The sequence below is a fragment of the Protopterus annectens genome, chromosome 6.part0 (genome assembly GCF_019279795.1).
Source record: "Protopterus annectens isolate FY-2018-M chromosome 6.part0, PAN1.0, whole genome shotgun sequence".
NCBI lineage: Eukaryota > Metazoa > Chordata > Ceratodontiformes > Protopteridae > Protopterus > Protopterus annectens.
In genome coordinates this window covers 853,459,779-853,486,501 of record NC_056737.1, presented here as the reverse complement: position 1 = coordinate 853,486,501, position 26,723 = coordinate 853,459,779, and the positions used below count along the sequence as shown (strand labels likewise).

At 44.3% G+C, this 26,723-nt stretch overlaps 1 protein-coding gene across 1 annotated transcript in view; it reads left to right on the top strand.

The window, feature by feature from the left end:
• The window catches only part of LOC122803905 (serine/threonine-protein kinase MRCK beta-like), a gene marked incomplete in the record, with an annotated part of 2,302,169 nt that overhangs the window by 1,172,583 nt on the left and 1,102,863 nt on the right, over window positions 1–26,723 (top strand). The window contains 2 exon segments of the mRNA XM_044073588.1: window positions 455–621; window positions 729–848. Of these exon segments, the coding sequence (XP_043929523.1) occupies window positions 455–621; window positions 729–848 (287 nt within the window).

Here is a 26,723-nt window from a genome sequence, read left to right as displayed (position 1 = left end):
TCAGGGTTGCTCCAACTTAGACACAAGAGATTGACTGTATTTGCATTTCCTCCAAGTTGATGTTGCTTTGGAGGGAGCATATTTAGAGATCGTCAGTATGGGGCAAACTCCCCATGTTGTAGATGCAGATAGTGCAGCACTATGTAAAGAAAAGCAGATTTGATGGAGCATACAGTCTGCTGTAAACTGATGTAGTAGACTGAAAGGGCTGCTTGCAGAGTCAGTAAATTAAGCATGTGAAACTTGGCAGTTGTAGATCAAGGGACACCAAAAATGTTCACATTGAATAGGTGTTGCTTTTGAAAGAATTACATAAACGTATCGTAGTGTTTATTTTACAAAGTTAAAATATTTTTGGAGAAGCGTCTTTTTTGTGTTAAAATCGGTTTTATTTTTATTGAACATTTTTATGTTAACACTTCTGTACTTGGTATTTTGCTTGCATATTTTACAGCCCCTTCTCAGACAGAAGCTCTCTACAGAATGTATTGTTGCCTGGTATGCGTACCACACATTTGGACGAACAGCGGGATCTGAGCATTAGTTTACAAGTAGAGGCTTATGAAAGGAGGATACAAAGGCTTGAACAGGAGAAACAGGAGCTAAATCGAAAACTACAAGGTCAGTTGTTAAAGTCCACAAAGCTACCATGGCAACAGTGGCAGCAAAGCTCTAGCTTATCAATAAAGTTTTCATTAATTCTGAATGTTTTTTTTTCTTAAATTTAGAATCATCGCAAGCTGTGCAGAATCTTCATGGTTCGGGTCGTGGCATAGGGACTCTTAGTAGGGACAAAGAAATTAAAAAGTTAAATGAAGAAATTGAGCGCTTAAAGAAAAAATTATCAGGTAATAGTGAAATTAAAATACTTTGTCTAAAATGTAATCAGTTGCAAATGTGTCTGCCTGTGCTGAATACTGATAGCTAAGCCATTTTTTGTTGATTGTTTTTAATACAACTTTAATAATGTGAGTCAGAAGGCCTTGCTTATGATTGTATTATGATTAGATTTTTTGAGAAGTGTTGTTTTCTACCTTTTGCCTAATGTTACACCCTCAGGTCATCATGTCATAATTGACCTGAAAACACTGCCATTTATTGTGTGGAAGAGAACTTTGTTAAGAATTTTCTTCCATGTTTCAGTTAATCATACAGCACTGAAAGTATCATCTGTACACCATAGAAGGTGAGGCCCTGGCTATGCCTCAGACATTCCAGGTTGGGTTAGCAGGGTGGACCTGGGAAGAATTGGTTGAGAGTGTTCACAGAAACTGTTTGATGCCAGCTTGCGTATCCTTGGTGCAGGATGTTTTGTGGAGTCCAGGAGTTCTACCTTAGGAAAGGCCCATGATTTGCAGCACTTGAACTTTGACTTTGACAGATCAAATTTGCCAAAGGGTAAGCTTGGAGTATAGTTATAAGGGGAAATGTGCACTTGTAGAGTACAGATCAGTTTTATTGCAAGTAGGTGCCACTCAGGTAGCATTGCCCAGAATGTTGTCTGACTTTCGTACAGCACGACTGGTTGCAGTAGTTATGGAAGTGATACATGGCATAGGTTCATAGGTGACAAAAATATATATCCCCACGATATCCAGGTGCCTTTGTACAAATAATAGTCCAAATGCAGAAAACAAACAAACAAAGGCAAAGCTCCAGGTTTTCCAGCAGTTTAATAAAAGAACAAACACAAGCGCTTTCACAATTTAGCCACAAATTCCAAATCTGACAAGTTCTTGTACCCTTAGTAAGTGTGAGTAGGAGCCTGGGAGAGTAACCATGTACAGGTTGCCTGTGTTCATTACAGACATAGGTGCCAAACCAAGGATGAATTTCCTGTTTCACATCCAATCATCTATGTTACACTTGAACTTGTTTAAGGGGGAACTCTGTTTCACATGGACGGAGAATCTGTTCTAGGGGAGAGGTAGGCAATGGGATACAGACCTGTCTCTAGCAGTAGGTCCTATTTATATCACAGGCAAGGTTTAAGTCTTTAGAATGGGTAATTCTGGTGCTGTTTGTTTTGTAGATATGCAGGAGGTCCATCAGGGTGGGGGTTGACAGTGCTTTGTGTACCAGGCATAGATCTCTCCTCGACAAGCCTGTAGGAGGCAGATTACAGGGATAGAGCCTTGAGGTGGTCTGTGTTAGGACATGTTACTTATGATTCGTATTCTTTTAGTGAGGAACCTCTGTGGATGTTCCAGTTGTTGTATGTGCTTGGTTAGGTACATACCAAAGGGGGTATTGTACTCGATGATAAATGTGAAGAATGCCGAATATAGTGGAACAATGACTTCCTTGGACCTAGGTGCTGTACCTTTGTTTATAAGTTGTACAGCATAAAATTATTTTCTCACTACTGTATGTATATGATGGTCAAAGGCTAGATTACTGTCTGTGTGTCAAAGTCCCTGACTACTGGGTCGACTCTTAGAGATGTGTTCTTGATATGATAGTTACCAGGGCAGGATGACTTCCCGAAGGATACCATTATGCATCTCTTAGCATTTAGTTTTAGTCCATGGTTCTGACACCAGTTATTTGTCTGTATCAGCCTTTCCTGGATGAAATTTGTGTCATTGGGGGATTCTGTGACTGCTCATAATTTGCAGTCATCTGCAAATTTAGTCAGCCAAAGGCCATTGACATTGACCTCAATTTCAGATAAGTAAATGCTCAAAAGAAGCCGTCCCAGGACCGATCCCTGAGGAACTCTACTTGTGGCTTACCTCTTTGTAGAGGTGGAGTCCCCATTTCTAACTTCCTGGGTCCTTTCTGTGAGCCAGCTGGCTATCCACTGGGTGACATATAAGGGTTTACATCTAAACTCTGGAGCTTGTCAACAATACCTGAGTAGAGTATTGTGTCAAGTGGCTTGGCCAGTTCATGGCAGGTAGTGTGAGCTATTTTTGCCCTCATCCATTGCTTTGGTGACTTACTGAAAGAAGTACACCTGGTTGAGTAGACATAACCTGCCCTTGAAGAAACCAAATTGGGTTGGGTCCATTGTCTGAAGATTTCCTGTGTCATTATTGATCATTTCCACAATATTTCTTTCCATGGATTTCCATATGAGACTAGTGAAACGTTTGTAGTTTGGATGGCCCACCTTTGTGCAGAATGATTACTGTTGCTATTCTCTATTCACACAAAACCTTTTTGGAGCCTACAGTTAAATTGCAATTCCAGGGGGCCTGATAGGTCATGCTTTTTGCTACTTAGAGGGCATCCTGAAGTATTGTGTGGGCTCATTGTTAGTGTTCTTGGCCTTAGAGAGAGCTTAAAGAACCTGTTCCCTAGTGATAGGGGGAGTTGTATTTGATTGTATTTCCTAAGGGAAGGTGGGGGTAGAGGAGTAAAGTTGGAGCTGAATTTGTTGGCCAGTAGGTTTGCTGTATTTTCTGGTGCAGTATAGGTGGCTGTATAGTCAGTGAGCTCTGCTCACAATTGTGTATTGCCTTTGAGGTTGTGGATGTAGCTGAAGAATGCATTGTGGTCATCCTTGGCCTTGGTGGGGGGGGGGGGGCAAACTAACCTCAAATTTGTCTTTGGTAGACTGCATTTGTCCTCTGAGTTTTGTTTTGTTTGACAGTGCTTTTATCCTGATGGGTGCTACACCCTCTAATTTTTGCCATGATTTTCTTCCTTCTGTTATACAGTCTATTGGTGTTGTGATCCCACCAGGGTGGCTTGTTTTTTTATGTTAGTTCTATACTTATTCCTGGTGGGTACAGCTGCCTCTATGCAACTATTAACATGCTTGCATAGGGTTTCTTTGAACAGTTCCATGTAAGCAGCAGTGATGTTCATCGTGTTTCACTGTTGCAGTCATTACACTTGGGTTATCCTGCTGGCAGGCTACCTGCAGTCGGCCAGAGTTCCAAAGTCTAGGTCTAGGTCTGGTGTCGGTTGCTGTCGCCTCTTCCCTGTCGTCAGTGCGCCAGGGGTATAAAAGATGCAACCGACGCCATTTTCTCCAGTCTTTCTTGCCGCGTGGTGCCCGAAGCAAAAGCAGTTCGCAAGTGCCGGTCGGCCGACTCCTGAGATTTTCGAAATCGAGTTTCAGAACCAAAGTCTTCAATAAAGCTAAGTACCCCGTTGGGGAAACTTTTTCTTGCTTCAGACCGATGTCAGTAAAAGTTAATAATTGTATTTCTTATGGGAAGCAAATACCTCATAAGGACTTTCACTCTTACTATATTCCTTGCCTAGGCCCTGACCATGGCGTTACTAGTTGTCGGTTTTGTGCTAGATTCAACAAACGCAGTATTAAGCGTCGGTTTGATTTTGCTTTACATTACTTTGGCCGAAGATTTAACTACATTATGCCGTCGGAACAACCGACAACCGGAATTCATAAAAAATGCAAAAACAAGGAAAAGGACAGGCATCCGAGGTCCAAAACCGACAAAGAAGCCTCTTCTAGGCCAGTCACCGGTTCACTGGTTCTCAGTGAGGTGCTTTCGCAGCCCCTGACACCCGCTACCTCAAAGCCACAGGCCGTATCCGACTCCCACATGGAGACACCTAGGCCTCTGGAAACTCAGGGTATTGGGCCTGCGGAGACTATTCCCTCAGATGAGTCCAGAGCCACTGAGCAGGCATCGGCTTCTGAGGGTGTTTTCAGACCTTCACAGCTTACTTTTAAGTCCACTGCAGCAGCCAAGGCAAAGTCAAAAACACCATTAAAGACAAGGAAACAAGTACAGCATTCCCCTGGACAATCATCCATGCCAAAGAAACAGATGCTTAAAATGGCCGAAGACTTAATTACCTTGATCAGGGGTTCCCATCCCCCTCCTATTTCCTCTGATTCCTCTTCAGATCAGGGATATTCTCTCCCTCCCTATGAGGGCTCTGATGCAGAAGAATCTATACCTTCAGCCTCTCCACCTGAGGATTATTCTTTTGGGGAAACCTTGCACACCATGAGGGAGCATTTTCATTGGGAGAGCCAGGATTATTCAGAATCCAAGAAAAGGCTCAGAGACTTTCTTTTATTGCCTCAACACAGGCCCCTGGCTATCCCCCCTGTGCTTGATATTGTTGATGATGTTTTCTCTGAATCCAGTCTGTCTCCTGATTCTTTACCCCCTGCACCAGTCAAGCCAGACAGGTACTACAGGGTCCCTGACTCTCTCATAAATTTTTTTATAAAAACCCTGCTGCTGACCCAGAAACCATTTCTCAGGGTCCCAAAGGGGTTAAGGCTTCCACTGCTAAAAATACTGTCCCCTCTGATAGGGATTCTAGAGCTCTGGATAGATGGGCGAAAAAAGTTTACACCTCTGCTACTTTAGCTGTAAGGGCTTTAAAGTGTCAGTTTCACATGCTTAAATATCAACAGTACCTCATGTCTTTGTTAAACAGAAAATGCTTACAAACTCAGAAAATCTTGACAGTAAGGAAATGCATAATTTATTGCATGCAGCTGAACAAGTGGGAAAGCATACTCTGCAATGTGGTTTTGATTCATTAGAGGCTTCTTGTAGAGCCGCAGTTACAGGCTCGGTCATTCGAAGGCATGCTTGGTTGAAAGAACAAAGTTTACCTGAACATGTTAAAGTAAAATTATTGGATGCTCCACTACAGCATGACACTTTGTTTGGTGTTAAGGCAGAAGAGGTGTTAAAGAAAATGGAGGATAAAGCAAAGTCAATGCAGACAGTAAAGGATTTCTTACAGGTTCAACCACCTAGGTTTAGCAGAAACTTGCCTTCAAAGAATTGGTCCTTTCCGGTGTCAGACAGGCCACAAAGAGGCAAATACAGATGCCCAAGAGGCAGATCTCAGCCCAAAGGCTCCTACAGACCTAAACAATGGGGTGCTTCAGCCCCCAAAGGAGGAGAAGACACATCACAACCTTATAGGAAACAGTCCCAATGACTTCCCTCTACAAATGCCAAGCACTTACCTTTTGGCAGCACCTCTAGGGGGAAAGCTAGCACTTTTCTCACAAAATTGGCACATAATCACCTAGGACAAATGGGTACTGAATATTGTTTCTCAGGGTTACAGGTTCCACTTTCACACCCTTCTAAAATCAAAAGGTATGCTGGACCTGCCACAAAACCAATGGGCAGAGGCACAAAAATTGCTGCTCTCATGGACATGGCAGCTATTCAAAGAGTACCACAGCAAGAACAGGGACAAGGATTTTACTCAAGACTTTTCCTAGTACCCAGAAAGGATAAAGCCTGGAGACCAATACTGGACCTGTCAATCCTAAATACTTTCCTGGATGTTCCAAAATTCAAAATGTTAACACTGCAGCAACTTCTACCCATGCTGGGCAAGAAGGCTTGGCTAGTTACGTTGGACCTCAAGGAGGCATACCTGCGTGTCCCATTCAGACAATCTTGCAGAAGATACCTCAGATTCATTGCTGGCTCAATGCATTACCAATTCTCTGCACTGCCCTTTGGCTTATCTACTGTGCCCAGGGTCTTCACAAGATGCCTGGCACCAGTAATTGCATTTTGCAGACAAAGAGGAATTCAGATATATCCCTACTTGGACTGCCTTATTTAAGCAGAGAGCAAGTACATCCTTCTAAAACATCTGACGTTTGTAAAAAGATTACTAATTTGCCTAGGGTACACAGTAAACGAAAGGAAATCAAAACTAGTGCCCTCTCAAGAGATAATATTCCTGGGTGCAAGCTTAAATACAACTACCCAGATGGCTTATCTCACACCAGACAAGCAAAGGCAGCTGACTCATTACTTTCAAATGATGGCAACAAAAACCCAGCTCCCTGCAAGAAAAATTCTGCAGACCCTGGGCTTCATGGCATCCTGCATTCTACTAATTCCATATGCAAGACTGCATATGAGGAAACTACAATGGTATCTAAAAAGTGTTTGGACTCAACATTGCCACAGCCTAGAAACAATAATTACTTTAATTCCCTGCCTACAAAAGGAGTTTCGATGGTGGTCCCAGGCCTGTCACCACAACAAGGGACAGCCTTTCACCTTACCCACAGCCAGGCAGACAATAACAACAGATGCATTGGATTATGCCTGGGGGGCACGCATGGCAGGAAAATGTTTTCAGGGCACGTGGCCCAAGGAACAAATGCATCTTCACATCAATCAGAAAGAGATGCTAGCTGTACAGAATGCCCTGAGAGCTTTCAAGAACCTACTACATCCAGGACAACTATTACTAAAGAATGACAATACCACAGTTATGTGGTACATAAACAAGCAAGGAGGCATGCATTCCTACCCCCTCTGCAGGCAAGCCATGACTTTGTGGAACACAGCACTGACCTATCGAGTAAATCTGCAGGCACAATTCCTGCCAGGAACGAAAAATACACTGGCAGACGAACTAAGCAGAAACCTCATGGATCCTCACGAATGGAAACTAAATCCACAGGTCTTCAGCATGATAACAAGGAAATGGGGATGCCCAGACATAGATCTTTTTGCCTCCCCTCACAACTGCCAACTACAGAAATTCTGCACAAGAACTTATCACTCACAAGCATGGAACGTGGATGCTCTATCATTCAGCTGGAAAACCCTGAAAGTTTATGCTTTCCCTCCACTGCCTCTTCTTCCCAAGGTGCTCCTAAAAGTCAGACAAGAGAGGCCAAAAATTATCTTGATTGCCACAGATTGGCCACGCCAGCACTGGTACCCAATCCTAAAGAGCTTGTCTCAAGGCCCAACCTGGCCTTTACCTCAAATTCCTCATCTTCTGACTCAACAAAACAATCAGATTCTGCACAGTCAACTCAGAACCTTAAATCTGGCTGCATGGCAGGTAATATAGCCACTCAGACCACACCTCTCTCTAAAGCTGTTATGGATGTCATTTTAGAAGCCAGGAGGCCCAGCACTAGGAAATCTTATGCAGAAAAATGGAAGAGATTCTGTGCTTGGAACCAGGCACAAGGACTCAAACCACTTGTTCCAAATATACCTCAGATTTTCCAATACCTAACTGAGATGCTGGACAAAGGCCTATCCTTCTCATCTATTAAGATCCATGCCTCTGCCATTTCAGTTCATTACAATACTGAACCTCCTATCTTTTCACATCCACTACTAAGGCAGTACCTCAGAGGGGCAAAAAACATAGGACGCCCAAGGAGAGCACCAGTACCTACTTGGGACCTCAGTTTTGTTTTAGAAAAGCTCACACTGCCTCCTTTTGAGCCAGCCAGCACAGCTGATATAAAATTCTTATCATGGAAAACTGCTCTGCTCCTAGCAATAACTTCAGCAAGAAGAGTCTCAGAGTTACAGGCAGTAATGGCAGTGGAACCTTTCATCATTTTCCACCAGGACAGGGTCTCTCTAAGGACAAATCCAACATTTATGCCAAAGGTGGTTTCCAGTGTGGCTCTTAACCAAACCATTAATTTGCCAACTTTTTGTCCAAATCCCCAGAATAAAGGGGAGAGACTTCTGCATGCTTTGGACATACACAGACAGCTACGATTCTACTTGGGCAAAACAAAAGCTTTCAGAAAAACTGAGCAACTGTTTGTAGCTTTTGCTACAGGATCACAAGGAAAGCCTATCTCAAAGCAGACAATTTCAAAATGGATAGGACACTGCATTCGCTTCTGTTATGCACAACATGGCAAAACAGTGCCTAAGGGCATGAGGCCACATTCTATCAGAGCAGCAGCCACTTCAGCAGCCTTTCTCAGAGGAGTACCAACCAAAGACATTTTAGAAGCTGCAACCTGGAGTTCAGTGCATACTTTCACCAAGCACTACCACTTACCTCTCTACTCTAAATCCAGAGCAGGCTTTGCCACTGCAGTTCTGCAGGGCCTCTTAGCCTCTCCTAATCCTATTTAGGCCCAGCCACCCAACCTCAGCTTTGTGATTCTACCCAAGTGTAATGACTGCAACAGTGAAACACGATGAACGTAGTACAGTTGTGTACCTACCGTAAATGTAGATGTTCGAGTGTATTGGTTACCCACCATCCCCCTTTTCATTGCTGTGACTTTTCTGTACATGTCCTTCAAGGATGCATCTGCAGTCCTTACAAATGGGTTGTCCTGTCGTCAGGCAGCCCTTCGGTCGGCCGGATTCCAAAGTCTGGGTCTGGCCTCGGCTGGTGTCGCACTTCACCCGACGTCATAGCTGCAGTTCTTCGGGTATAAAGGCATCAGCCGATGCCATTTTCCTCAGTCTTTCTTGCCGCGTGGCACCCGAAGCAGAAGCTGTTCGCAAGTGCCGGTCGGTCAGATCCAGAGATTACTACTACCGAATACTACTTCAAGACTTCTAAAAAGCTAAGTACCCCGTTGGGGACTCTTTCTTGCCTCAGCCGATGTCAGAAAAAGTGAATAACTGTTTAACTTGTGGGAAACAAATACCTCATAAAGATTTCCACTCTTACTGCTTACCTTGTTTAGGCCCAGACCACGACGTAGCAGCTTGTTTAGCCTGTGCTTCTTTCAACCGACGAACGCTTAGGCGTCGGTCGGAGTTTGCTGAACAGTTTTTCGGCTCAGATTTTGCGTACATAATGCCGTCGGATCCTCTGACTACTCAAATTGTTAAGAAACACAAAGAAAAGGACCGACACTCGCGGTCCGCGGTTTCGGCAGAAACCACTGTTAAGCAAACCGCGAGTGTCTCGGTTTCGGCCGAAACCAAGCAAACGGTTCAATCTTCAGCCGAATCCATGACTACTACCGAGGCCCCTTCTACCTTAGCTGAATCGGCCTCTGAAGTTTTACCTACTACTGTGGTTTCACAAGATTTATCGGACACCATCCCTTTGGATGTTTCTACCCCAGCAAGTGGTGCTGCTAGGCCTCCTGCAGCCATGTCTATAAAGGCCTTTGCCAGGGCCAAAGCAGCCAAAACTTCTAAGTCTGTGCCTGTTAAGCCCCCTACTCACAGGCCCAGTTCCAGTTCCCAAATGCTTACTCTGGCAGAGGATCTCATCTCTTTAATAAGGGGATCCCAATCTCACCCAGACAGGGCCTCTCAACCTCCAGAAAAGAGACCTAGAGCAGAGCCCCCTGAGCCAGTGTCCTCAGATGACTCTTCTGATGATTCAGACAATACAGACCATCCAGAGGCTCCTTTTTCTACTTATGAAGATTCCGATGCTGAAGAATCGATTCCTTCTGCTTCTCCACCAGAGGAATTCTCTTTTGGAGAAACTTTACATGCCATGAGAGCAATTCCAATGGCAGGGACAAGATTTCTCAGATTCAAGGAAAAGGCTTAGGACCTTTTTACACTTGCCACAACATAGGCCTTTAGCTATACCTCCAGTTCTTCCTGTTGTGGATGATTCATTTAATGACGCTTGCACTGCTCCTGATACCTTACCTCCAGCCCCTGCTAAGGCCCGATAGGTTCTACAGGGTCCCGGACACTCATCACCATTTATACAAGGCTCCTTTCGCAGATCCTGAGACTATTTCCCAGGGGCCTAAGGCAGTAGCTTCGACCTCAGCTAAAAACCCTCTCCCTTCTGAAAGGGAATGCAGGTCCTTAGAGAGATGGGGTAAAAAAGTATACACCTCTGCTACTCTCTCAGCTAGAGCATTGAACTGTCAGTTCCATATGATCCAATACCAAGAGTTTATGCTTGATCAGTTAACTAAGAAACTGTCCTCGGATGATTCTTTAGATAAGAAATATGTTCTAGAAATGGTAAATAACATTCAACAGGTTAGTAACCATTCTTTAAAATGTGGCTATGATGCACTGGAGGCTTCATTTAGATCAGCCATGACTGGCACAGTTATAAGAAGGCATGCATGGTTGAAAGAACAGGTCTTGCCGGATCATGTTAAAGCAAAGCTATTAGATGCTCCTATGGATAAGGTCAGTTTATTTGGTTCTCCTGCCCAACAGGTACTGAAGAAAATGGAAGAGAAAGCAAAATCTGTACAAACAGTGAAAGATTTCTTGCAGGTTCAGCCTCCAAGGTTTAGCAGGAACTGGCCTTCCAAAAATTGGTCCTTTCCAGACTCCTCTAAAACTCAGAGAGGCAGGAATAGGCATTCAAGAGGCAGAAATCAATCCAGAGGAGGTGCCTACAGGGGACGCCAGTGGCAAGGTAACAACCAACGAGGCACAGACACAACCACTACCACTGCAACAGGACAATCACAGTGACTTGGTTTTGACACCGCCTACCAGGGAACAAATAGAAGCACCCTTAGGCGGAAAGTTAGCATTATTTTCAAAAAAATGGCACTATATCACAAGAGACAAGTGGATTTTGCAAACTATAGACCAAGGCTACAGGTTTCATTTCCACACTTTACCAGGAAAAAGAGGAATGCCAAACCTACCACCAAATCAAAAGACAGAAGCTCTAAAACAAATAGCTCAATTAACAAGGATGAGAGCTGTGGAAAAGTTACCACCTATGGAACAAGGCAAGGGATTTTACTCCAGACTCTTCCTAGTACCAAGAAAAGAGAAAAATTGGAGGCCTATTCTCGACCTGTCCGCTTTAAACACATTCATCATTGTTCCAAAATTCAAAATGCTGACCCTACAGCAACTTCTTCCCATGCTGGGCAAGGAGTATTGGCTGGTGACTCTAGATCTCAAGGAGGCATACCTGCACGTCCCCATACGACCAAATTGCAGAAGACACCTCAGATTTCTTGCAGGATCAGAGCATTATCAATTCTCAGCATTGCCCTTTGGCTTATCTACTGCGCCCAGAGTGTTCACGAAATGCCTGGCATCAGTAATCGCTCACTGCAGGCTTCAGGGGATCCAAATTTATCCATACCTGGACGACTGCCTGATACAAGCGGACAACAAAAACAAGCTAACAGAACACTTACAAAGAGTCATTTGCTTACTACAGGCCCTGGGATACACAGTCAATATAACAAAGTCAAGGCTGATACCATCCCAAACAATAACCTTCTTAGGTGCAGAATTGGACACAGTCAAACAGATGGCATTCCTAACTGCAGAAAAACAAGAACAACTTCCTCTCTACTTCTTGGCATTAACAAAGCAGAGCAAACTAACAGCAAGGAAAGTACTGCAGGCTTTGGGCTTCATGGCATCCTGCATAATCCTGGTCCCCCATGCCAGACTACATATGAGAAAGCTACAGTGGTACCTAAAGAATTTATGGTCTCAACACAGGCACAGCTTAGAAACCGAAATACCACTAATTCCATGCCTGAAACAAGAGTTCCTATGGTGGGCTCAGATATGCCAGTCAAACCCAGGTTTGCCCTTCCACAGGATGCAACCAAGCCAAACCATCACAACGGACGCCTCAGACCTCGGTTGGGGGGCCCACATGCTGGACAAGTGCATACAAGGCTTATGGACTCCAGAGCAGCTGCACCTGCACATAAATCAAAAAGAAATGCTGGCAGTACAACTAGCAATCCAGAATTTCAGACCATTCCTCCAAGAAGGCCAGTTGATGATAAGGACAGACAACACCACAGTCATGTGGTACATCAACAAACAGGGAGGCACTCATTCATACCCTCTATGCCGAATGGCCCTGGACCTATGGAATATGGCTCTGAGTTACAACATTCAGTTACAAGCAATTTTTGTACCGGAAAAGAAAACATCCTAGCAGACATATTAAGCAGAACTACCTCGGATGCTCACGAATGGATGCTACACCCGGACATCTTCAAGGCCATCACAAAGAAATGGGGATTGCCACAAATAGACCTATTCGCATCCCCACTCAATCACCAGCTCAAGAAATTTTGCACAAGGACATACCACCCACTTGCTTGGAAGGTGGACTCTCTATCCTTCAGTTGGAAAGGCCTGACAGCATATGCTTTCCCACCTCTTCCTTTGATGCACAAGGTGCTATTGAAAATCAAAGAGGAACGTCCAAGGATAATTTTGATAGCTCCAGATTGGCCAAGACAACATTGGTACCCATTACTAAGGAGCATGTCCTGGGGAGAATGTGGACACTGCCCTGATTCCCTTGATGTTAACTCAGAGCGACTACAACATCCTGCATCCAAACCTGAAAACTCTGCAACTGACTGCCTGGAACATTACATAAGAGCAGCTAACCCAGATTTATCCCAAAGGGTTAAAGACATTATCTTAGAGGCCCGCAGGCCCTCAACAAGAAGGAACTATGCAAGAAAATGGAAAAGGTTTCTCATTTGGAGTACCGAGAGGGGCAAAGATGTGTCAAGGTAGACATTGCCAACATCCTGGAGTATTTGGCAGAGCTATTCCATACAGGCCTGTCCTATTCCTCCATCAAAATACATGCATCAGCTATTTCTGCAGAATACAGCTTCGATCCACCTGTCTTTTCACATCCTCTACTCAGGCAGTTTCTGAGAGGAATTAAGAATGTAAAACCTCCTAGGAAACCACCATTGCCAGCATGGGACTTGAACTTTGTACTAGAAAAATTGACACTTCCCCTTCGAACCAGCAGCAACAGCAGATCTTCAACACCTATCCTGGAAAACTGCTTTCCTGCTGGCAATTACCTCAGCAAGAAGGGTTTCTGAACTACAGGCTTTAATGGCAGTACAACCCTTCCTAATCTTCCATCAAGATAGAGTGTCCATGAGAACTAATCCTACATTTATACCTAAGGTGGTATCCAGAGTGTCTTTAAACCAGGCAATCCACCTACCTACCTTCTTTCCCAATCCACAGAACAGGGGGGAAAGACTGCTGCATACCTTGGATGTACATAGACAGTTACGCTACTACCTGGACAGAACCAAGGGCAATAGAAAAACTGACCAGCTTCTGGTAGCATATGCAACAGGAAGGGAAGGAAAAGCAATTTCCAAACAGACAATCTCCAAGTGGATAGGAAATTGCATTAGATTCTGTTACTCCTACCATGGAAAGCAAGTTCCACAGAACATAAGGCCTCATTCTACAAGGGCTACAGCCACTACCACAGCTTTCTTACGAGGAGTGGCTACCAAGGACATTATAGAGGCGGCTACTTGGACCTCCGTGCATACATTTGCCAAGCATTATAACTTACCTTTATACTCTAGATCCCGAGCAGGGTTTGCCACTGCTGTTTTGCAAGGGATCCTAACTACACCATAATTTCTTCTTCCTCCTCCCCTAATTTGGCTATGGTATTCTACCCATTTGTAAGGACTGCAGATGCATCCTTGAAGGACATAGTACAGTTTTGTACCTACCATAAATGTAGATGTCCGAACAGGATAGCATCTGCAGTCAGGATTACCCACCCTTCTTCCTCTCTGTGGTACTCCTAGGGTATTTGCCCACCTAATAGCTAGCTGGGGGGGGATCTCTTATGGTGTATTTGTTTGTATATATGTACATACATGATAATTTTATGTGTTTGCCTTCTACTATTTGGAAACATTGGCATTTATCCAAAAATTTAGCTATCCAAGAGGGCAACTGGCATCTGGGGCAAGAAACACTGAGGAAAATGGCGTCGGCTGATGCCTTTATACCCGAAGAACTGCAGCTATGACGTCGGGTGAAGTGCGACACCAGCCGAGGCCAGACTCAGACTTTGGAATCCAGCCGACCGAAGGGCTGCCTGACGACAGGACAACCCATTTGTAAGGACTGCAGATGCTATCCTGTTCGGACATCTACATTTATGGTAGGTACAAAACTGTACTTTCTCAACTCTATACAACCTATGTGGTGTGTTTGCTTGTAGATGAAGGAAATGTTTATTTTAGTACATGCATGCTTTTTGGCATACTTTTTTACAGCCTTCCTATTTGAGGGCACCTGACATCTGGGGCAAGAAAAACTGAAGAAAATGGCGTTGGTTGCATCTTTTATACCCCTGGCGCACTGACGTCAGGGAAGAGGCGACAGCAACCGACGCCGGACCTAGACTTCGGAACTCTGGCTGACTGCGGATAGCCTGCCAGCAGGATAACCCAAGTGTAATGACTGCAACAGTGAATACATTCGAACATCTACATTTATGGTAGGTACATAACTGTACTTTCTCAGTGTTTTAGGGGGCTTGAAACTTTGACAGGTTGTCACTTAACAGTGGGAATTTAACCTCATAGTAGATGTTCTTCGTGTTTCACTGTTGCAATCCTAGCATATGGGTTATCCGGCTCCCAGTAGCCCTCAGTCAGCCTGAATACCAAATTCCTTGGTGTATGACGTCGGCTGCCCTTGGCTGTAAACTGATGTCAGAATGTCAGGTATATAAAGGGAGGTGGTCGACGCCATTTCCTCAGTCTTTCTTGCCACGGAGCCCGAAGCAGATGCAATTTACACTAGTGCCGGTCGGCTGTTTACCTTCTTTCTGTATTCCGACTACCAATTTGAAGACGCCTTCAGAAAAGTACCCCACTGGGGACCCTCTTTTCTTGCTTTAACGAATGTCAGATAAAGTTAATAACTGTATTGCCTGTGGAAAACAGATTCTGCACTGTGATTTTCATTCCTATTGTATAACATGTTTGGGTCTTGAGCACGACATCCCTAACTGTGATCTCTGTGTTTCCTTCAACCTGCGTACCATACACCATAGAGCTAAGATATAAACACTTTGGAGTCTGGCCTAAGTTCGTCGGTATGGCATCTTCTGGTCTCCCAACTTCACATATACCTAGGAAACGCAAGGACAAGGACCGAGACAGGCCTAGGGTTAAAGCTGCTGACGACGCACAGGCGAAATTGGTCGTCGATCCAGCAGTAGCTAGTGAGGCGCTTTCGCAGCCCCTACAGTCTGCAGATTTTCAGCCACAGGCCTCTGCCGAGACCTTTATGGAGTCCTCCATGCCACAGGCTAGTATATTTGTCTTCAGACCCTCCGCCTGTCGCCACCTCAGATTGGTCCTGAGCCACTATGCAGGCACCGGCTTCTGACACCTCTTCTCTTCGACATGAGACCAGAGCCAGACTGACTACTGTCAGTAAAAGTAAATAATTGCGTTAATTGTGGAAAACAAATACCTCATAAAGATTTTCGTTCGTACTGTATTCCTTGCCTAGGCCCTGACCACCATGTACCTCGCTGTCAGTTTTATGCCTTATTTAAACCTCGAACTATCCATCGTCGGTATATTTTCGCTTCTAAATATTTTGGTGCTCAGTTCAATTATCCTGATATGTCTTCGGTAAGCCATCCGACTACCGACATTCCAAAAAAACGCCAAGATAAAGACAGAGACAGGCCGTCTAGGTCCAAAGCTTCCGACAACACTTCTAAGCCAAGTCGACAGTTTGCCGGTACTCAGTGAGGTGCTTTTGCAGCCCCTAATACCTGCTACTTCAGATTCGCAGGCCTCAACCAAGACCCATTCGGAGTCCGGTATGCTGTGAGATGCTTCAACTGTGGACCCTGCGGATGTCTCTACCTTGGATGGGTCCGGAGCCGCTGTGCAGGCACCGGCTTCTGAGGGTGCATTCAGGCCTGCTGACTTGCATATTAAACTGATGCCATCTTCTTCTTCAAGGCCTAAAACTCAAACCATGCCTAGAAAACTGATGCCCAGACCACATGGTCAGGCCTCTATGCCTAAAAAAAAAAATGATAAAAATGGCTGAAGACCTTATTACTTTAATCAGGGGAAGCCAACCTTCCCCCTCTGAGACCTAGGACTGAGTTTGCTTATGATACTTCTGACCAAGATTCTGACATTTCTGTTTCCTCTGATGACCAGGATTTACCCTTATCTACTTATGAGGATTCTGATGCTGAGGACGCTATTCCCTCTTCCCACCCCCCCCAGAGGATTTCTCTTTTGGTGAAACCTTGCATACTCTCAGGGAGCATTTTCATTGGGAAAGTCAGGATTTCTCTGATACTAAAAAAGAGGCTTAGGAATTTCTTACTCCTGCCCCAGCACAGGCCTTTAGCCATACCTCCTGTACTAGACATTGTTGACGCTTTCTCGGAATCTAGCTTGGCCCCTGACTCTCTACCTCCTGCTCCCAGAAAACCTGATAGATGTTACAGGGTTCCTGACTCTCACAAGTTCCTTATCAAAAGTCCTACTGTGGATCCTGAGACCATTTCACAGGGACCCAAGGGTATTAAAGCTACTACTGCCAAAAATCCTACCCCCTTTGATAGAGACTCCAGGGCGCTGGATAGATGGGGTAAGAAGGTTACACTTCTGCAACTTTCGCCATTAGAGCCTTAAACTGCCAGTTTCACATGTTAAAGTATCAGCAGCATATTATTGGATTGCTTAAACAGAAAATTATGTTGATTCCTGATTTTGCTGAAAATAAGGATTAACAGGATTTCATGCATTCTGCTGAACAAGTTGGAAAACCTACTTTGCAATGTGGTTTTGATTCATTAGAGGCATCTTGCAGGGCTGCTGTAACTGGGTCTGTACTTAGAAGACATGCTTGGCTTAAGGAGCAGGCCTTGCCAGATCATGTTAAAGCAAAATTACTGGATGCTCCCCTAAATCAGGACCGCCTGTTTGGCAACAAGGCAGAAGAAGTTCTTAAAAAGATGGAGGAAAAATCTAAATCTATGCAAACTGTTAAAAGATTTTTTTACAAGTACAACCTCCAAGATTTACATTGGCCTTCTAAGAATTGGTCCTTTCCTGCCTCTTCCACACCTTCTCAGTCCAAACCCAGATCCATCAGAACACCCAGGCTTCAGTTCCAGGGTACACACAGGACTAAGCAGTGGGGGGGCCTCCATTTCCAAAACTGGGAGTAATAAAACTCTTCCCCTATGGTAAACTGTCTCAATGACTTTTTAAATCTTCCAAGCACTTCTCAACTGAATGCCCCTTTGGGGGGAAAGATTGCTCTTCATGCAAAGAACTGGGAACTCATTACCAAGGACAAATGGGTTTCAAATATAGTGTCACAAGGATACAGATTTCACTTCCACACGTTACAAACACCAAGCGGTTGGCCAGATCTATTCCCAAATCAGTGGGCCGAGGCCCAAAAGCAAGTACTCTCTCTCTTAAGCATAGGGGCTATTCAGTTGGTACCAGAAGAGGAAAAGGGACAAGGTTTCTATTCGAGACTTTTCCTGGTACCCAGAAAAGACAATTCATGGCATCCTGTCCTGGACCTATCTACTCTAAACACCTTTTTGGTGATTCCAAAATTCAAGATGCTGATTCTTCACCAGTTGCTTCCAATGCTAGACAGAGATGCCTGGTTGGCAACACTAGATTTAAAGGAAGCATACCTGCACATCCCAATCAGGGAATCTTGCAGAAGATACCTATGCTTCAAAGCAGGCTACACACATTATCAGTTCTCTGCACTGCCCTTTTGTCTTATCTGCTGTGCCCAGGGTATTCACAAAGTGCCTAGCTCCAGCCATTGCATTTTGCAGGCAAAGAAATATTCAAATATAACCATGCATGGATGATTGTCTAATTCAGGCAGAAAGTCAGGACATACTTTTGAATCGTCTGGCCTTTGCACAAAGGATGCTAACTTGTCTGGGGGACACCATTGACGAAAAGAAATCACACCTGGTACCCTGTCAACAAATTATATTCCTGGGAGCAATCTTGAATACAACTTCCCAGATGACTTACCTCACGTCAGAGAAACAAATTCATTTGGCAAACAACTTCAAATAAGTGGCCACAAAAACCCTGCTATCTGCAAGACAAATACTGCAAGCCTTGGGGTTCATGGCCTCCTGCATTCTTCTAATTCCATTTGCAAGACTGCATATGAGGAAACTGTAGTGATATCTAAAAAGCCTATGGTGTCAGCATTCTCAAGACCTGGAAACAGTGATTCCTGTCGTACCTTGCCTACACCTAGCGTTCCTTTGGTGGGCAGAGGCCTGCCACCAAAACAAAGGACTACCTTTCACACCACCCCCTGACACCCAAACCCTAACAACAGCTACATCCGACTATGCATGGGGGGCTCACCTGGCAGGGAAGTGCATTCAGGGAAAATGGAACCCAAGTCAAATGCACCTGCATATCAATCAAAAAGAAATGTTAGCTGTACAGAATGCTCTTACAGCCTTCAAGGACCACATTCTTCCAGGACAATTAATGGTAAAGACGGACAACACTACTGTTGTGTGGTACATAAACAAGCAGGGGGGGTACCCATTCTTACCCCCTCTGCAGACTAGCCAAGGCATTGTGGAACACAGCCTTGCGCTACCAAGTGTATCTACAAGCTCAATTCCTCCCAGGAAAACTAAATACACTGGCAGACGGACTAAGCAGAAACCTCATGGACCCACATGAGTGGAAACTGGAATGAAGGATTTTCAACATGTTGACAGGCAAATGGTGGTGGAACCCAGATATAGACCTGTTTGCCTCCCTCCAGAAATATAAATTGGAAAAATTTTGCACAAGGACTCCCCACAAACAAGCTTGGAAGGTGGGTGCTCTGTCCTTCAGCTTTATGTTTGTCTTTCCTTCTTTGCCTCTGCTCTCCAAAGTACTATTAAAAATCAAACAGGACAAACCAAGGACGATTTTAAGTGCACCAGACTGGCCACCAACACTGGTACCCCCTCTTGCGCAATGTGTCACTGTTGGCCCCATGGCACCTGCCTCAGACTCCTACCCTGTTGTCTCAGCAGGAGAACCAGATTCTGCACCCTTAGCTTCAAACACTGAACCTAGCAGCCTGGCTAATTACCTAATCTCTCCTTTACCATCCCTCAGTAAACCAGTGATGGATATCATTTTAGAGACAAGGAGGGCCTAGTACTAGAAAATCTTATGCTGAAAAATGGAAAAGATTCTGTGCCTGGAACCAATCTCAAGGGATGAGTACAGCAGCGCCCTATTTACCTCAGATTTTACAATACTTAACTGAGATGCTTCACAAGGGCCTGTCTTTTTTTCTCCATCAAAATTCACGCCTCAGCCATTTCATCTCTTTATAACACAGAACCTCTCCTCTCCTCTTCTCTCATCCACTGCTCAAACAGATGTTCTTCGTGTTTCACTGTTGCAGTCATTACATTTGGCTAATCTGCTAGCAGGTTGCCCTCATTTGGCCTGATTAACAAAGTCTTGGGTCCTGCGTCGGTTGCTGTCCTTTCTTCCATGACGTCAGGTCGTCAGAGATATAAAACATGCATCTGATTCCATTACATCAGTCTTTCTTCCCGTGCGGCGCCCGAAGCAGAAGCAGTTCGCAAGTGCCGGTCGGCCGACTCTTGAAATTTTCATTTTTGAGTTTCAGATCCGAAGTCTTCAACTTAAAGCTAAGTACCCCGTCGGGAGACTTTTTCTTGCTCCTTACCGATGTCAGTAAAAGTTAATAATTGCATTACTTGTGGAAAGCCAATATCTCACAAAGATTTTCATTAATACTGTATTCCTTACCTAGGCCCTGACCACGACGTACCTTGCTGTCGGTTTTGTGCTTTATTTAATCAGCGCACTCTCTGTTGTCGGTACATTTTTGCCTCTAAATATTTCGGTTCTCAGTTTAATTATCCAGAAATGTCATTGGTTAGCCATCCGACTACCGGGATTCCGAAAAAGTACAAAGATAAAGACAGAGAGAGGCCGCCGAGGTCCAAAACTGCCGATGATGCTTCTCCTAAGCCAGTCACTAGTTCGCCGGTACTCAGTGAGGTGCTTTCGCAGCCCCTGATACCCACTACTTCTGATTTGCAGGCCTCTACTGAGACCCATTCGGAGTCTGGTATGCCACAAGAGGCTTCACCTATGGACCCCGCGGATGTCTCTACCTTGGATGCGTCTGGAGCCGCTGTGCAGGCACCGGCTTCTGAGGGTGTATTCAGGCCTACAGACTTGCATATTAAATCGACTCCACCTTCATTACTAAGGCCTAAATCTCGATCTATTTCTAAAAAAACGACGCCCAGGCCACATGTTCAGGTCCCTATGCCTAAAAAACAAATTATCAAAATGGCTGAAGATCTAATTACTCTAATCAGGGGATGGTCAACCCCCCCCCCCCCCAAGAGGCCTAGGGCTGAGCTTGATTATGAATCTTCTGATCAGGTTTCTGTTTCTTTTGATTCTTCTAATGACCTGGATTTGTCCATACCTACTTATGAGGATTCAGTTAGAGGATTCCATTCACTCTGCTTCCCCTCCTGAGGATTTTTCTTTTGGGGAAACTTTGCATGCCTTAAGGGAGCATTTCCACTGGGAAAGGCAGGAATTTTCTGATTCAAAGAAGAGGCTTAGGGATTTCCTCCTTCTACGTCAGCATAGGCCCTTGGCTATACCTCCTTTACTAGACATTATTGATGTGTTTTCGGAATCCAGTATGGCCCCTGATTCCCTGCCTCCGGCTCCTAGTAAACCTGACAGATACTACAGGGTTCCTGAGTCCCACAAGTTCCTTTAAAAAAATCCTATTGCAGATCCAGAAACTATTTCTCAGGGGCCCAAGGGCATTAAGGGTTCTACTGCTAAAAATCCTACCCCTTCCGATAGAGACTCCAGGGCACTGGATAGATGGGGTAAGAAGGTTTATACTTCTGCAACCTTGGCAAGCAGGGCTTTAAACTGCCAATTTCATATGTTAAAATATCAGCAGTATATTATTGGACTGCTAAAACAGAAAATTATGTTGATTTCTGACTGTGTGAAAAATAAAGATTTACAGGATTTATTGCATTCTGCTGAACAAGTTGGAAAACATACTTTGCAATGTGGTTTTGATTCTTTAGAGGCCTCCTGCAGGGCTGCTGTTACTGGGTCTGTGCTTAGAAGGCATGCTTGGCTTAAGGAGCAATCTTTGCCTGATCATGTTAAAGCGAAATTGTTGGATGCTCCTTTAAATTAGGACAGTCTGTTTGGCAATAAGGCTGAAGAAGTTCTAAAAAAGATGGAAGATAAAGCTAAGTCTATGCAGACTGTTAAAGATTTCTTACAAGTGCAACCTCCAAGATTTAGTAGGCACTGGCCTACTAAGAATTCATCTTTTCCAGCTCCTTCCAGATCCTCTCAAGACAAATCCAGACACTCCAAAAGCACCAGGTTTCAGTCCCAGGGGACTCTCAGAACTAAGCAATGGAGGGCCTCCACTTCCAAATCTGGAAATAACAAGACACCCCCATATGGTAAATGGTCTCAGTGACTTCCTTTTAAAATTACCAGGCACTTATCTTTTAGACACACCTTTGGGGGGAAAGATTGCTCTTCATGCAAAGAACTGGGTGCTCTTAACCCAGGACAAATGGGTTTTAAATATAGTGTCCCAGGGATACAGATTTCATTTCCACACGTTGCCAACACCAAACGGGTGGCCAGACCTGCCCCCATATCAGTGGGCAGAGGCTCAAAAACAAGTACTTGCCCTCTTAAACATGGGGGCTATTCAACCAGTACCAGAAGAGGAAAAGGGACAAGGTTTCTATTCCAGGCTCTTTCTGGTACCCAGAAAAGACAAATCATGGCATCCAATTCTGGACCTATCTACTCTAAACACCTTTCTGGACATTCCAAAATTCAAGATGCCAACTCTTCACTAGTTACTTCCTATGCTAGGCAAAGATGCCTGGTTGGCAACTTTAGATTTAAAAGAAGCATACCTGCACATCCCAATCAGGGAATCTTGCAGAAGATACCTATGCTTCAAAGCAGGCTACTTGCATTATCAGTTCTCTGCACTGCCCTTTGGCTTGTCTACTGCGCATATGGTATTCACAAAGTGCCTTGCTCCAGTTACTGCATTTTGCAGGCAAAGAGATATTCAGATTTATCCATACCTGGACGATTGTCTAATTCAGGCAAAAAACCAGGGCATACTTCTAAATCATCAGGCGTTTGTAAAAATGGTCCTAACTTGTCTGGGGTACACCATAAACAAAAAGAAATCACAACTCGTACCTTCTCAACAGATTACATTCCTGGGTGCAAGCTTGAATACAACTGCCCTGATGGCATTCCTTAAGCCAGAGAAGCAAATTAATTTGGTAACTTACTTCAAACAACTGGCCACAAAAACCCTGATATTTGCAAGACAAATACTGCAAGCCTTTAGGTTCATGGCCTCCTGCATTCTTCTAATTCCATATGCAAGACTGCATATGAGGAATCTACAGTGGTACTTAAAAAGTCTATGGAGTCAACATTGTCATAGCCTGGAAACAATGATTCCTATCATACTTTCCCTACGCCTGGAATTCCTATGGTGGGCAGAGACCTGCCACCAAAACAAGGGACTGCCATTCACACTACCCCCTGCCGCCCAAACCCTAACTACAGATGCATCAGACTATGCATGGGGGGCTCACCTGGCAGGGAAGTGCTTTCAGGGCAAATGGAACCCAAATCAAATGCACCTACATATCAATCAAAAAGAAATGGTAGCTGTACAGAATGCTCTGACAGCCTTCAAGGACCACATTCTTCCAGGACAACTAATGTTAAAGACGGACAACACCATGGTTATGTGGTACATAAACAAGCAGGGGGGTACACATTTGTGCCCCCTGTGCAGACTAGCCATGGCATTGTGGAACACAGCCTTGAGCTACCAAGTGCACATACAAGCTCAATTCCTGCCAGGAAAATTGAATACACCGGCAGACGGACTAAGCAGAAATCTCATGGACCCACATGAGTGGAAACTGGAACCACGGATTTTCAACATGTTGACAAGCAAATGGGGGAGCCCAGACATAGATCTATTTGCCTCCCCTCAGAACTACTAGTTGGACAAGTTTTGCACAAGGACTCCCCACAAAGAAGCCTGGAAAGTGGATGCTCTGTCCTTCAGCTGGAAAAGCTCAGTCTACGCCTTTCCCCCTCTGCCTGTGCTCTCCAAAGTTCTGCTAAAAGTCAAACAGGACAAACCAAGAATGATTTTGATTGCTCCAGACTGGCCACACTAACACTGGTGTACCCACTCCTGCGCAATGTGTCACAAATATCTCCATGGCACCTGCCTCAGGCCCCTTCCCTGCTGTCTCAGCAGGAGAACCAAATTCTGCACCCTCAGCTTCTAACATTGAACCTTGCAGCCTGGCTAATCACTTAAATTCACCTTTATCATCCCTCAGCAAACCTGTGATGGATGTCATCTTGAGGCGAGAAGGCCTAGTACTAGAAAATCTTATGCTGATAAATGGCAAAGATTCTGTGCCTGGAACCAATCTTTAGGGATGAGCACAGCAGCGCCCAGTTTACCTCAGATTTTGCAATACTTAACTGAGATGCTTCACAAGGGCCTGTCTTTTTCCTTTGTTAAGATCCATGCTTCAGCTGTTTCAGCTTACTATAACACAGAAACACCCGTCTTCTGTCATCCCCTGCTCAAGCAGTATCTTGGAGGGGCAAAGAACTTGAGACCACCCAGGAAAGCTCCTACCCCTGCCTGGGACCTTAACTTTGTTTTGGAGAAGCTCACTTTACCACCTTTTGAACCAGCTGCTAATGCAGACTTAAAATTTCTTTCTTGGAAAACAGCCTTCCTTGTAGCAATCACTTCAGGTAGAAGGATAACTGACTTACAGGCCTGATGGCAGTGGAGCCTTTTATCATCTTTCATGCGGACAGGGTATCTCTGAGGACAAATCCATCCTTCATGCCCAAGGTAGTTTCCAGTGTGGCTCTTAATCAGTCCATTCATTTGCCAACCTTCTTTCCCAATCCACAGAACAAAGGGGAACGGACTAAATATCGAAGAAAATCTGACCCAATTGCTGGTAGCATTTGCTGCAGAGGCAGAGGGGAAGGCTATGTCAAAACAAACCATTTCTAAATGGATAAGACATTGCATTCATTTCTGCTATAAGCACCATGGAAAACCTATCCCCCAGGGGATCAGATCTCACTCCACCAGGGCTGCATCTGCTTATGCAGCCTTTCTCAGAGGTGTTCCTACCAGGGATATTCTAGAAGCTGCTACCTGGAGTTCTGTACATACTTTCACCAAGCATTATCATTTACCAGTTTTCTCTAAATCCAGAGCTGGTTTTGCCACTGCTGTCATGCAGGGCCTTATAGCTCACCCTAATGCTGTATAAACTCCTCCTCCCAACCATAGCTTTGAGAATCTACCCAAAAGTAATGACTGCAACAGTGAAACAAGAAGAACATAGCACAGTTGTGTACACTTACCATAAATGTAGATGCTCGAGTGTATTCACTGTTGCAGTCCTGGTTACCCTCCCTCCAGCCCCCTAGTTTTCTCTAGCTATACTTCTACTTTCTTTTACTATGCTTAAAAGCCTTTTTGGTGTATTTGTTTTGGTTGGAGGTAATATTTTTGTGTTTTTTAATTTTATTGGCTCCCCATTAGGGGGGCACCTGACATCTGGGCAAGAAAAACTGATGTAATGGCATCGGATGCATGTTTTATACCCCTGACGTCATGGAAGAAGGGACAGCAACCAACGCAGGACCCAAGACTTTGTTAATCAAGCCGACTGAGGGCAACCTGCCAGCAAATTACCCAAACGTAATGACTGCAACAGTGAATACACTCGAACATCTACATTTATGGTAAGTGTACACAACTGTACTTCCCTCAGAGGGGCCAAAAATTTAAGACCACCCAGGAGAGCTCCAACTCCAGCCTGGGAACTTAACTTTGTATTGGAGAAACTCACTCTTCCTCCTTTCGAGTCAGCTCTAACTGCAGATTTAAAATTCCTTTCTTGGAAAACAGCTTTCCTTTTAGCAATCACTTCAGCAAGAAGGGTATCTGAATTACAAGCCCTTATGGCAGTGGAGTCTTTCATCATCTTTCATGCGGACAGGGTGTCCCTCAGATCCAATCCCTCCTCCATGCCCAAGGTGGTATCCAGTGTGTTAATCAGTCCATTCATTTGCCAACTTTCTTTCCCAATCCACCGAACAAAGGGGAACGGATACTGCACTCCTTGGATGTGCACAAACAACTTAGATTCTACTTGGACAGGACTAATCCTTAAAGGAAATCTGAACAACTGCTGGTGACATTTGCTGCAGGGACAGTGGGGAAGGCTATTTCAAAGCAAACCATTTCTAAATGAATAGACCATTGCATTTATTTCTGCCATAAGCACCATGGAAAACCTATCCCACAGGGGATCAGACCCCACTCAACCAGGGCTGCATCTACCTCTACAGCCTTTCTCAGGGGGCCCCCCACTAGAAGCTGCTGCAGTCTTGCAGGGCCTTATATAACTGTCCCTAATTATCTGAATTCCTCCTCCCCCATCTTAGCTTTGGAAAATCTACCTGAAATGATGGACTGCAACATGACATGAAGAAATACAGTTGTTTGTGTACACATAATAATGTAGTGTTGTGTGTATTCACTGTTGCAGTATTGGTTCCTCCCCTCAGCCCCTGACTTCTTTTGGCTATGACTACCTCCTTCTCTCTTACTGCTAAAAAAATTTTTTTTTTGCTTTTTTTTTTTTAGTGTATAACCTTGTATATGTATATATATATATATATATATATGTATATATATATATATATATATATATATATATATATATATATATATATATGTATGTGTGTATATATATATATATATATATATATATCTATGGGGGCATCTGACATCTGGGGCAAGAAAAACCGAGTGGCATCGGCTGCATGTTTTTTATACCCCTGACGACCTGACATTATGGAAGAGGAGACAGCAACCGACGCAGGACCCAATACTTTGTTAATCAGGCCAACTGAGGGCTACTGCAAGCAGATAACCCAAATGTGATGACTGCAACAGTGAATACACTCCAACATCTACATTTATGGTAAGAGTACACAACTGTACTTTTTGGAAGTTGTGGATGATGTTTTCATGGAAAATTGTTTGACTCCTAATTCTGGTCCTGATTCTCATCAGTTTCTTTTT